Below are 12,751 nucleotides of genomic sequence, written 5' to 3' on the forward strand. Positions count from 1 at the left end.
AACTTACATTTTGTAATGAGTCACCTCGGATTACATTCCTAAAAACATGACAACTATCCGTAGCAGGGCTCGGATGGACAGCAGCTGGCCCGGTCGCTGGACCCCTGCTCCACCACCACACCTTCCTCTCAGCCACTCCCTACACCAGAGCAACTAACCTTGGGGAAAAAGCGGCAGTAATCTCGCGTGAGAACCATCTCCACCACATCTTTGAGCCCCTCCAAGCCCAGCATGTCTGCAGCCAGCACCACCTGACTTCAGGACAGAAGACATTGACCAACAGGTCAGCTTTTCTCTGGTCGTGTGGTCTGACGTTGAACATTCAGGACAGTACCTGGCGCTGGCTCCTCTGGGCAGATCTATGATGCCTCCATACATGAACTGGAGCAGGATTTCCATCTCCTCCGGCCCCAAGCTGAAAATTTGACAAGATAAACTGTTTATAAGCCATGAATCAACATGCTAACATGAGAAACTCCCAGTCCCATGTTCCTTGGGCAGATATGGTACATTGCAGATTTTTTAAATTTGATAAGGGCTATATAATCAACAGAAGCCTGCATATAAGAAAAACCTATACAGTAATCCCTCGCTATAACGCGCTTCACCTTTCACAGCCTCGCTGCTTCTTGGATTTGCATTGTGCATTGTGTTCTGCATTTTGATTGGCTAAACAGTCTCCCCACTTCTTCACTTCCTGCATCAATAACATTGGTCCTTTAGCAACAATGCTGAGAACGACCAATGAGCTTCAGCAACAGCTGAAGAACGGGAACCTTTGATAAATCGTTCATTACAGTCTCAGATATAATCCATGGTGACGGATTATAAGAATCTTTTTACCCAGAAGAAAAAAGATCGACAACAACGACCCATAACTATTTTCTTCTCTCAAAAAAAACACACCTGTTGTGGTATGGTTTTGTCAGGACCCAAGTGCAGGAGAGAGAGGGAGGCTGGAGGCAGGAGTTCTCAAAAACAAAGGGTTTTAATCCAAAAGGGCAAAAGCAAAGCGCTGCAGAGCAGGATAAAATACAAAAACCAGGAACAGGAAAAAACAACGAGGAGACATGGAGGGAAGAACCAGTACGGACCGACAGGGAACCAAGGAATGACAAGACAAGATATACTGAAGGGATAACGAGACATGACGAGACACAGGTGCAGACACAATCAGGGCAGATGGGACACAGGCGGGGCAAGACAGAAACTGAAAGTTACAAACACTGGGGGGAAGTGTCAAACCCTGACAGTACCCCCCCCTCAAGGGACAGATCCCAGATGTCCCCAGAGTCATAACCCAGGGTGGGCGGAGGGGGCCTGGAGGAGGGCCCAGGCCACACACGGCCAAAGCTCCGGGGGCCGCCCTCGGGACCGAGCAGACCAGCGAGAGAGCTCGGGGGGGCGTCCCCGAGGCCTAGGCCTGCGTCTTGGCGGGGGGCGTGACAGGGATTCCTGGCGGGGCTCTGAGACTGGACGGGACTCGGGAACCTGACGGGACTCGGGAACCTGACGGGACTCGGGAACCTGACGGGGCTCTGGAACCGCCTCAGGAACAGAGGGCTGCGGAACCGCCTCGGGAACAGAGGGCTGCGGGACCGCCTCTGGAACAGAGGGCTGCGGGACCGCCTCAGGAACAGAGGGCTGCGGGACCGCCTCAGGAACAGAGGGCTGCGGGACCGCCTCAGGAACAGAGGGCTGCGGGACCGCCTCAGGAACAGAGGGCTGCGGGACCGCCTCAGGATCCGGAGTCGGGGCTGACAGGAGGCGGGGAGCCGGAACAGGAGCAGACAGCATGCGGGGAGCCAGGACAGGAGCAGACAGCATGCGGGGAGCCGGAACAGGAGCAGACAGCATGCGGGGAGCCGGAACAGGAGCAGACAGGATGCGTGGAGCCGGAACAGGAGCAGACAGGATGCGTGGAACCGGAACAGGAGCAGACAGGATGCGGGGAACCGGAACAGGAGCAGACAGGATGCGGGGAACCGGAACAGACAGGATGCGGGGAGCCGGAGCAGACAGGATGCGGGGAGCCGGAACAGGAGCAGACAGGATGCGGGGAACCGGAACAGGAGCAGACAGGATGCGGGGAACCGGAACAGGAGCAGACAGGATGCGGGGAGCCGGAACAGGAGCAGACAGGATGCGGGGAGCCGGAACAGGAGCAGACAGCATGCGGGGAGCCGGAACAGGAGCAGACAGGATGCGGGGAGCCGGAACAGGAGCAGACAGGATGCGTGGAACCGGAACAGGAGCAGACAGGATGCGGGGAACCGGAACAGACAGGATGCGGGGAACCGGAGCAGACAGGATGCGGGGAGCCGGAACAGGAGCAGACAGGATGCGGGGAACCGGAACAGGAGCAGACAGGATGCGGGGAACCGGAACAGGAGCAGACAGGATGCGGGGAGCCGGAACAGGAGCAGACAGGATGCGGGGAGCCGGCGTCGGGGGGCAGAGGATCCCCGGAGCTGCCCGAGTGGGAACCCGGGTCCGAGGCGCCGGCTGCGGGGGTACCCGGGTCCGAGGTGCCGGCTGCGGGGGTACCCGGGTCCGGTGCGCTGGCCCCCCCTTAAGGGACAGATCCCAGATGTCCCCACAGTCCACATCCAGGGCGGGCTGGGGGGGAACACGGGTCCTCAGAGCTGGCTGAGGGGGGGCACGGGTCCTCGGAGCTGGCTGAGGGGGGGCACGGGTCCTCGGAGCTGGCTGAGGGGGGGCACGGGTCCTCGGAGCCGGCTGGGGGGGGTCCGGAACCATCACCGGAGGAGGAACTCCAACAGGAGCTGAGGCGTCCAGAACCACCGCTGGAGCCAGAACAGGGGGCGATGCGTCCAGGACCACCGCTGGAGCAGGAACAGGGAGCGATGCGTCCAGGACCACCGCCGGAGCAGGAACAGGGAGCGATGCGTCCAGGACCACCGCCGGAGCAGGAACAGGGAGCGATGCGTCCAGGACCACCGCTGGAGCAGGAACAGGGGGCGATGCGTCCAGGACCACCGCTGGAGCAGGAACAGGCTGGGGCTGGCGCTGGCGCCGTCGCTTCCCCTGGGGCTGAGAACCCCCGGGCCCGCCTCGAGCCAGGCGTGTTCCCCAGAAGGGGGGAACAGGCTGGAATGCGTCCAGGACCACCTCGGGAACAGGAAGAGGTGCGTCCAGGGCCCCCACCGGAACAGGCTGGGGCTGGCGCTGACGCCGTCGCTTCCCCTGGGGCTGAGAACCTCCGGGCCCGCCTCGAGCCTGGCAGGTTCCCAGAAAGGGGTCCCCATTTTTCTCTGCCTCTCGGCGGAAGAACTCAAAAAGAGTAATATACTCTCCCGCTGGGTCCATGTCGGTCGGTCCGTTCTGTTGTGGTATGGTTTTGTCAGGACCCAAGTGCAGGAGAGAGAGGGAGGCTGGAGGCAGGAGTTCTCAAAAACAAAGGGTTTTAATCCAAAAGGGCAAAAGCAAAGCGCTGCAGAGCAGGATAAAATACAAAAACCAGGAACAGGAAAAAACAACGAGGAGACATGGAGGGAAGAACCAGTACGGACCGACAGGGAACCAAGGAATGACAAGACAAGATATACTGAAGGGATAACGAGACATGACGAGACACAGGTGCAGACACAATCAGGGCAGATGGGACACAGGCGGGGCAAGACAGAAACTGAAAGTTACAAACACTGGGGGGAAGTGTCAAACCCTGACAACACCTGCACCTGCACCCATGCATTTAGAAGGAAAAGACGCTACAGAGTGAGTCAGGATGCAGCAGCATCAGAAGAGCAGTGAAATACGCGCCAGTCAATTTGTCCTACTGTACTTATTATATTTTTGTTCATAATAATTTTTCATTTTCTCCCGTTCAAATCCAATTAATCGGGTCACGGTGGGGCTGATCTCTGCAATTTGAAGCCTTGTATAATAATTGTAAATAAAAAAAAAGGTTGCTACTTCGCAGATTTCACCTATCACGGGTTCTTTTTGGAACGTAACCCCCGCCAAAAACCAGGGATTACTGTATATCATGCACCATTCAATTCATGCAACTGCAAAACTGCAAAGTCACTCATATGTCTCACACTGAAAATGCGACCGTCAGAAAGCTACATGAAATTGAGTGTTTGGGTCTTCCAGAGTGTCTCTGAAGCAACTGATCACCAGAGCAGTAGCTGGCCGGGGCTGGCGTGGCGGAGCCGCTTTTGGGCACTTCCGTGCCGGCTGGGACTTGTGTGTACAAACATTGCAGTGCGGTAACTCACACCAACCAGGAGAAGCGTGTGCAGCGCTGAGCTTTTCTGCTGCTCCGCTGGACGATGCTGAAGTCAGGCTTACCCTTGTAATGTGATGCATTGTCTTGAGCTCTCCATCCAACTTCCACTGAGCATCGCTCGGAAGTACTGGGACCGTGCACACAGGATTGCCCTGGAAACCCAGTACATTATATTTGCATGAGTTCCATTTCAGATCCACATACCATTTAATATTCAGCATGTCCTGAGCTTGGACTGAAGTGGCAGCAAAGAGGGCAAAAATTTTCCTGTCTGCCACAGTCTTTGGAGATTTGTGTTTAATTCTACCTGGCCTGTCTTTATTATCAGTATAAACACTACAACCATATAGGCATTTCAAATTATTTGTTTTTGTCATCTGACGTGCTTTCCTAACTTGTTCAGTTAACTCTTTTGTCATGTTTTGACATTAACTCCTCGTCTCCTTGCAGCTTCACAGAAACGCTGTACTTTTTATCAACTAACTACATGGACCTCACTGAAATCTGGCTCCTCTCTCTACCAGTCCCTGTGAAATCATTTTTCCTAGTGCTCTTCTACAGATTATAAAGAGAGAACTGTTTAGATGATGCCAGAGTCTGAATTCATAAATCATGGAGGTCTCAGCTGCAGAGCAAACAGACATGGTCCATCACTTTTCTCCGTTGTGCATTCACTATCTGACTGCATCCTTGTGCAGGGCCTAAGAGAAACCTGTCTCCATGGTTACCAGCTTCTACTACTAGCACCTTTGAATCATTGACTGACTACCCTCCGCTGGTTCACGTTCACCTGAGCCGTCAATGTGGCGTTTTGCTGAAGCTACAAATCTGTGCGGTGCATTTAAGTGACCCTGCTTTTCAATTCAATTCAATTTTATTTATATACAGTAGAGTCTATGCCAATAGAAGTTGTCTCTAGGCGCTTTCCAGAGACCCAGAGCATGACCCCCGAGACCCCCCTTTGTCACGCAAGATTCTGCAATGGCACTTTCAAGAAAAATAAAACACAAACACACACAAAAGATACAAGACAGCTCTTCGAGACTCTAGATTTGTTCAAAAAGCTACATGTGACTAGAAGTCTCTACCTGTGGCAGGAGAAAACCTGCTCCGCTACTTGAATGGTGATGTCACACTGCTCTCCTCTTTGATACAGGTCCAGTAGGTCAGCACCGAGGCCAGAGGCCGGCTCTGGAACTGCAGCACCTGATGGATGGTGTAGCAGGACAGCAAGGACAGAAAAGCTTGAGGTGTTCTCTAATTAGGCCACTCGTGTGTGTATTTCTTTTGTGTCTCTAAGGTAGACATCAGGATTACCACAGTGTTCACTAAAATACAGGAAAATTGAAATTGCAGATCTGTAGCAGAAACATATTGTAATCAGCTGTGACAGAGTTCCAAATGCGATCAACTCCTAAGTGGATTATGACTGACGGAGACGACATGATGGGAGGACGGCTGATCGAGGGAGGCAGCTGTATGGTCACATAGGCTAAAACAAATGCTATGCTTGTTGATCTGTTTACCTGAGTCTGAAGAAGTGTGGAAATCTGCAGGGTCCGGAGTGGTACTGTCTGGCAAAGAGCCCTCTGAATCAGACATTTTTTCTGCCGCACACATGCTCTGGTCTGCCGTGTAGACTTGCCTGCAGGGGTTAGTACGGAAGAGTATTAGGGCCATGCAGGAGAACAAATATTTGAGAGGGGAAGATTTTTATTGGCACTTCTAGAAAAAAGTTGAAATGTTGAGAAAAAAGTCAAAATCTCGAGATTAATGTTGAAATACAATTTTGAGAAAAAAGTCGAAATGTTGAGATTAATGTTGAAATACAATTTCAAGAATAAAGTCGAAATGTGGCCTTTTTTCCTCAACATTTCAACTTTATTCACGAAATTTTGACTTTTTACTCAACATTTCGACTTTTTCCCTCAACATATTGACTTTTTTCTTGAAGTGCATAATGAAATATAAAATCTTCCTCCTCTAAAATATTTTTATTTTTCTCCTGCCTGGCCCTAATATTCTTCTGTAGGTTAGACACTACACAGTTGATCAAAACTTTATTCAAATTGGGTCTATCATTCATACTTAAGAGTCATTTTCAGTTAAATAACTGCAGGTTTTCTGCTTCTCTTCAGTCAAAGTGCAACAATGCATCAGAGACAACCTTTTTACTGGACGCATGTCTTTTATTGCCCTTTTAAACTGTGTGTGCCGCCCAGGGTGCTCTGCTGCTCATGATGAGTAACTGAAAGGTAGAGTAGAGCGACACAAACAGAAGATAGATATCTCCACATTAATGATGCCTGCCGGGCTCAGGGTTCACCGCAAAGTCGGACGCCCACATGCGCATTTTTAGTTCATATTAACTTCAATAATTTGTTATCCATTTAAACATCACTCTCTAAAAATCATCCGAAAGGGAGAAAAAAGCTTGTAGTGATTCTGGATGATTCTGCAAATCAGCGCTCTGTAGGGTCATGGAAGTTGCACTGCTTAATGACCAGGCGGGAATATTCCTCAAGCTGAACATTTATTGCTCTCAAACAGCTTACAGAGCAGGAGAAAAAAGCATGTGCTTGTCTCAACGTAACTTTATTTTCTTTTACCAAACGCTTAATAGTTCCCTTCCTGTTGTGACTGAAAGCATTTCTGTCTGACTTGAAGGTAATTTCACCAAACAATTATTTTATCACCCAGTGCTCCTACCTAAGTAACAGTCCTGGGCATTGCCATCCTCTACCAACCCCGGGAGTTCCTGCACTGAGCTCAGGTCTCCTCCTTAACCTGAGGAGTCGCATCTTTTCACCAGACAGGGTGGGGTTTCTCCGGCCGGACGTAGCGCGTGGAAGGATCACATTATTCCGGCCGGATCCTCCCCACCCCATCTGTTCCCCGGTTGGCCAGAGGGGGCAGTAGAGCCCAGGACTGCTGCATGTTTTTGTGAGGGTAGCTCACATTAGCTACCCAGGGGAACACGGGGAGAACATGCAAACTCCACACAGAAAGATCCTTTCACCAACCCCACCCAGGGTGTGGGTGCTGAAGTCATGGGGGAACTAACACGCACTTCAGCGCCCACAGCGTCCCCTTCTTGCTGTGAGACGGCTGCACTACCAGCTGCGCCACCGTGCCCCTACTGCAATTAATCTTAAATGAATTATCTGTAAATACTGTACATAGCATAAATCATGTACCTTATACATTTTTAATAATCATCTTAAACTAAACATGACTTGCCTGTTTTTATCTCTTAACTCAAATGAATTAGTCACAACACGCTCAGAAGTACTAGTACTACTACTACTACTACTACTACTACTGTCATTTAGCAGCACTTTTATCCAAAGCCAGACTACCACTCCCCTGAATTTAATAAACTGGAAACATGTTCACCAACAATATCGTCCTGTTCACAACACCATTAATTAATTTCCTTTCAGTCATTTTGAACTGAGTTGAACTGAAAGGCAGTGGTTCAGAGGGTCTTCAATCAGAGGATTCTTCTGATCCACTGCAACACAGACCGCTACAGGAAATTTAATTCAAAATACTTATCAATCTCCAAAGGGAAATTAATGAATTGATTAATCATTTAATAGATCCTCCTGCCCACAGCTATAAACTTCTACAAGGACTCTTTTAAGAGACTTAAATCCCAACCACTGTAACTATTATTTTCCCTTAGCAGATTCATAAAGTATTTTTGAATTTTGAGTATAAATGGGTCATGCAGTTTATTGTTTTGAGTCTGCAGGACTTGCAGTGCTCTTTGAAACCTGCAAACATCATCAGATCCTGCAGAATAAGCAGGTGGTGCTTGAAGTCCTCCACCAGAGAGACACTGAGGCTCTGGTATTAAGAGGTCAGAACATGCGATGCCTCAACATCCCCCGATTGAAAGCAGGTGAAGTAGTGAATGACTCGTTCTGTTGAATCAATCTTTGAAGGCTATTTCCTGCAACAAGTGTCCAAATCAACAAATCAGAGCCCGGGTACCTCAGGAAGTCTCTCAGCACAGGCAGCTCATAGCCAGGGATGTGGATGATGATGGGATCTTTGTGCATCTGTCCTGTCAGGATGTGCGGGGCCCTGGCCAGCAGGATCGCCCTGTGTGCTCGCAGTGAACCTGAGCCTGCATAGAGGGAAACGTCGGCTTCCAGCTCCTCCTGCAGCAACCTGCAGAAAAACAACGCAGCGCGTTTTCAAGGGCAGCTAATGTCAGGTCTTTCAACCACAGTTTAAAAACTAACGGTTTTAGGTCTACTACAGTATTAATGTATGATAATATCCAACAATAAATCAAATTTGGAGCTTCACTAATTTATCTCATTACTCATTTTCCTTGTCAGATCTCTCACACAGGCAGGCACAGTCACACACTCCACCCATCAATTTCTTCCTCTTCACTTCTCATCCTGCCTCAATGACTGATCTGGGTGACCCAGAAAGGCCAAGCATACCTCAAGAGTTTGCTGCTTTCAAACTTATAAAATAGAATAAAAAGAATTTAAAAAAAAAGATGATTACTGAGGCGGCGGAGCTACCAGAGGATAACATATCGGATGTTCTGGACAGCTACCTGGGGAAGCTGCAAGCTAACGGCAACGACGAAGAGGCTGGAAGGAAGTGGTTCACAGGCAAGTGCCTGAAAAGAGTCGGGCAGATCCTGAAGATCCAGCTGAATGGAAAGAAACAAGTCCTGGCCATCAACATGTACGCCCTGCAAGCAGTAAGGTACCCTGCAGGCATAGTAGCCTGGCCACAGGAAGAGCTGGAAGCCACCGATAGAGATAAGGAACCTCCTCATGGAGGATTTCATCCCAAGTTAAACACCGTGAGACTCTACATGAAGCTAAAGAGGGAGGGTACAGACAAGTGGGCGTTAAAACCAGCACCCAGGAGGAAACAGCAAAGATCCAGGGGTCCCTCAAGAAGATGGTCCCTAAAGATGAGCTGCTAAGTGAATGTCTCGAACACCGAGAATGCAGAAGATGTGGAGGAGGAGCGGTCATGGGTGGAGAGGTCCTTGTGTGACATGTACCGTCAGCAGAGGTAGGACTGGTCTTCCATGGGTGGATGAGAATGAGACGGCAAAGATCCTGTAGGACCTCCACATCCAGACCAATGAACTGGTGATGGCTGTCCAACTGGACATGGTGGCAGTCGACAAATTCCACAAGAGGGCAGCGGTGATTGACGTGGCAATCCCAAGAGACAGCAATATCAAGAAGAAGGAGCACGGGAAACTGTAGTACCATATGTTGAAGGAGGAGACAGAGAAGATCTGGGAGGTGAAGACAGCAGTGGTGGCGATAATAGTTGGAGAACTGGGAAGCGCGTCCTCAAGGCTGGGAGAGAGGCTGCGCACACACACACACACACACACACACACACACACACACACACACACACACACACACACACACACACACACACACACACACACACACACACACACACACACACACACACACACACACACACACACACACACACACACACACACACACACACACGGGGGTGGGCGAGGGTGGGTTTTTTATGTGTATACACACACACTTTTTCTTCTACAACACATCTCAACATCAGACAGATAATAACAGATACATATTTCCATGACTTCATGCATTTACATTTCTACATGTTTTCAGGGGGGGCAGCATGATTTAAGGCCCAAAAGTGATCAGGCCATCGCTGGCTGATACGAGCAGCTTTGATACGAGGCTCCGCCCAGCTAACACACACACACACACACACACACACACACACACACACACACACACACACACACACACACACACACACACACACACACACACACACACACACACACACACACACACACACACACACACACACACACACACACACACACACACACACTTCCTAACTTGTACAGAAGTCCTTATGAAACTTGATCTACACTTTAAATCTTCATATTCAATTACAATGTGTGAATTGGTATGAAGTGCATTTAAAAAATGATTAATTGACTAAACTAAAAATCACAAAATGTGAACAACCTTTCAGAAGCTTCGTATTGCTCTGAAAATAGTGAGACATGTCAGGAACATGTGACTCTTATCAGCTTTTACCCCCGATCTTGGCAGGTCAAAGGTTGCCGTCACGTGCCTCACCTGTGAAAGTCTGCAGCCAGAGCAGACGACAAACATCTCTTCAGCTGCTCCTTGTATTTACGCTCCTTGGCTTGAAACTCTTTTGAAGCCTCAGTGGTGATCATGGTTTGTTACTTTCTCTAAACAGAGACAAAACAGAGCTTCAGCTCATGAAATAAATACCGACCACATGCTTTGTTAAAACTTTTAACTCAAAAGTCTGAAAAAAACACTAATGAGTTTGCAAAACACTTAAACACTCATGTACTAACACACACCGAATCCACTTGACTTGACTTTACTGGCTTCTGTGTCGAGAAACAAACAAATATATTGTAGTGGCCACTCACTAGCAGGACACTCAGCAGTTGGAATGGAGGAGTCCTCCTATTCACTCCTCCAGGAGGAGTGAATAAAACAAAACGATCGGTGCGTCCGAAATGCCATACTAAACAGTATATACTAAAGTATACTTAAGTTCGGCACACTTTTGAGTAAATATCAGTAGTATGCATTAATTCGGACGTACTACTCAGAGCCACACAGCACTTCCTGCCGGAGGGGGAGTTGTTACCATGGTAACAACTCCTGTCACAGCAGGAGTAGCAGCACCTCTCCACTATTTCCTGTTTATCCTGGCCTAAACAAGATGACATTATATAATATTATTATATACCAACATTATAATATTAATATTATATAATAATATTATTCTACTTAATATTATACTTATGACATATACGTATCTGCGCAGCACTTAGCAACCAAACACCGCTGCATTGTATTGTGGGAAGTTTCTGCTCAGCTAGTATCCATCAATCCACACTAATACATTTCTCTGGAATGAGTATGGATAGAGCATACTATTGAGTACGTTCTAATGTTTTGGACGCACTAAAAAATCTTGCATACTCATTTTGCATACTCATTAGGGTGGAAGTATGGGATTTCGGACGCAGCCTAGCTAAGCGGAAACTTCCCACAATGCAATGCAGTGGTGTTTGGTTGCTAAGTGCTGCGCAGATACGTATATGTCATAATTATAATATTAACTATAATAATATTATTATATAGTATTAACATTATAATATTCGTATATAATATATAATGTCATCTTGTTTGGGACAGGATAAACGGGAAAGAGCGGAGCGGTGCTGCTACTGTCTGTGACAGGAGTTGTTACCATGGTAACAACTCCATCTCCCAACGGCAGGAAGTGCCGTGTGGCTCTACGTACGTCTGAATTAATACCAGAGACGTTCACTAAACTGTATAGAGTATCTTTGTTAATGCATACTACTGATATTTACTCAAAAGTGTGCCGAACTTAAGTATACTTTTTGAGTATATATTGTTTAGTATGGCATTTCGGACGCACCGCTCGTTTTTGTTTTATTCACTCCTCCATTCCAACTGCTGTTAACCAACATTAACAGAAAACTAACTGAAAAGTCACGACATCATCGTTAATAACGACCAGATTATTGTGAATCCTCCCCCACTGAAACTACACAGTGGTCCTGCTGGTGAGTGGCCACTACAATCCTTATTTCCCCGCACTGAGCTGAGGTCAGGGATGTGTAGGGACCGAGAGAGGCGATGTTTTCCAAATCTGGGTCACAGCAAGGACCCGGCCGAGGTGACGGCTCATCTCATCAGCACTTATCACCTCATCTGTCACAGCAGCACAGCCTCATTTACAGGACACAACACTAACAAGAACATCACACACTAATCTGACTAAATTAAATAAATTTGAAAGGAGAAAGCCGTGTAAACCCCGGCGGAGGAGCAGCTGAGCTCACCTGAGCGAGGTCCACCTGTGCTGTGGTGAAGACACTCTCATCTTCCCCCGGGGTTAGCATGTGCTACGAGATGAGCTCCCGACAACTCTTTATCTGCTAACCGCCGACCTGCAACTCCTCCTGAACACACATGTACCAGCAGGGATAGGCCGTAGTAGCACAAGTCCTGCATGAGAATAAGAGTAGTGTTGGAGTAAATTATATTTATATATCTCAGATCTGCTGACCCACTGAGCATGCGCGGTGACGTCACCGCCGTACGTCGCAATATAATACATCCATGGTCGCAACGCACGCAGCAGCAGTCACAGCTGGGAGGCTGCTGCGCATGCGCACCACGGGTACGAGACCTGCCGGTGTTCTGACTGTTTTTGCTGCTTTGTCAAAAAATGCTACCTAATGGTTTTCTACATTTGCAGAACTACAATTGTACTGTGTTTTACTCCCTAGCCCACGTCCTTTCCCCCCAAGTGGTCCTTGTCGCTTCCCAGGCCGTTATTGTAAATAAGAATGTGTTCTTAATGACCTGCCTGGCTAAATAAAGGCGAATGACTGAATGAATATCAAATAAA

At 48.4% G+C, this 12,751-nt stretch overlaps 1 protein-coding gene across 1 annotated transcript in view; it reads right to left on the reverse strand.

Annotated features, from left to right (window-relative positions):
- Positions 1-12,407, reverse strand: part of btbd8 (BTB domain containing 8) — a 35,797-nt gene extending 23,390 nt beyond the window's left edge. Inside the window, exons 1-8 of the mRNA XM_061737533.1 lie at positions 12,180-12,407; positions 10,396-10,514; positions 8,255-8,434; positions 5,782-5,900; positions 5,344-5,461; positions 4,318-4,407; positions 335-415; positions 159-255 (exon numbers count right to left, since the gene is read on the reverse strand). Coding sequence (XP_061593517.1) covers positions 159-255; positions 335-415; positions 4,318-4,407; positions 5,344-5,461; positions 5,782-5,900; positions 8,255-8,434; positions 10,396-10,499 — 789 coding nt within the window. The 5' untranslated portion in view covers positions 10,500-10,514; positions 12,180-12,407. The remainder of the gene's footprint in view (positions 1-158; positions 256-334; positions 416-4,317; positions 4,408-5,343; positions 5,462-5,781; positions 5,901-8,254; positions 8,435-10,395; positions 10,515-12,179) is intronic.
- Between the last annotated feature and the right edge of the window lie 344 nt (positions 12,408-12,751).

This window comes from Cololabis saira, chromosome 13 (assembly GCF_033807715.1).
Source record: "Cololabis saira isolate AMF1-May2022 chromosome 13, fColSai1.1, whole genome shotgun sequence".
In the NCBI taxonomy this organism is placed as follows: Eukaryota; Metazoa; Chordata; class Actinopteri; order Beloniformes; family Belonidae; genus Cololabis; species Cololabis saira.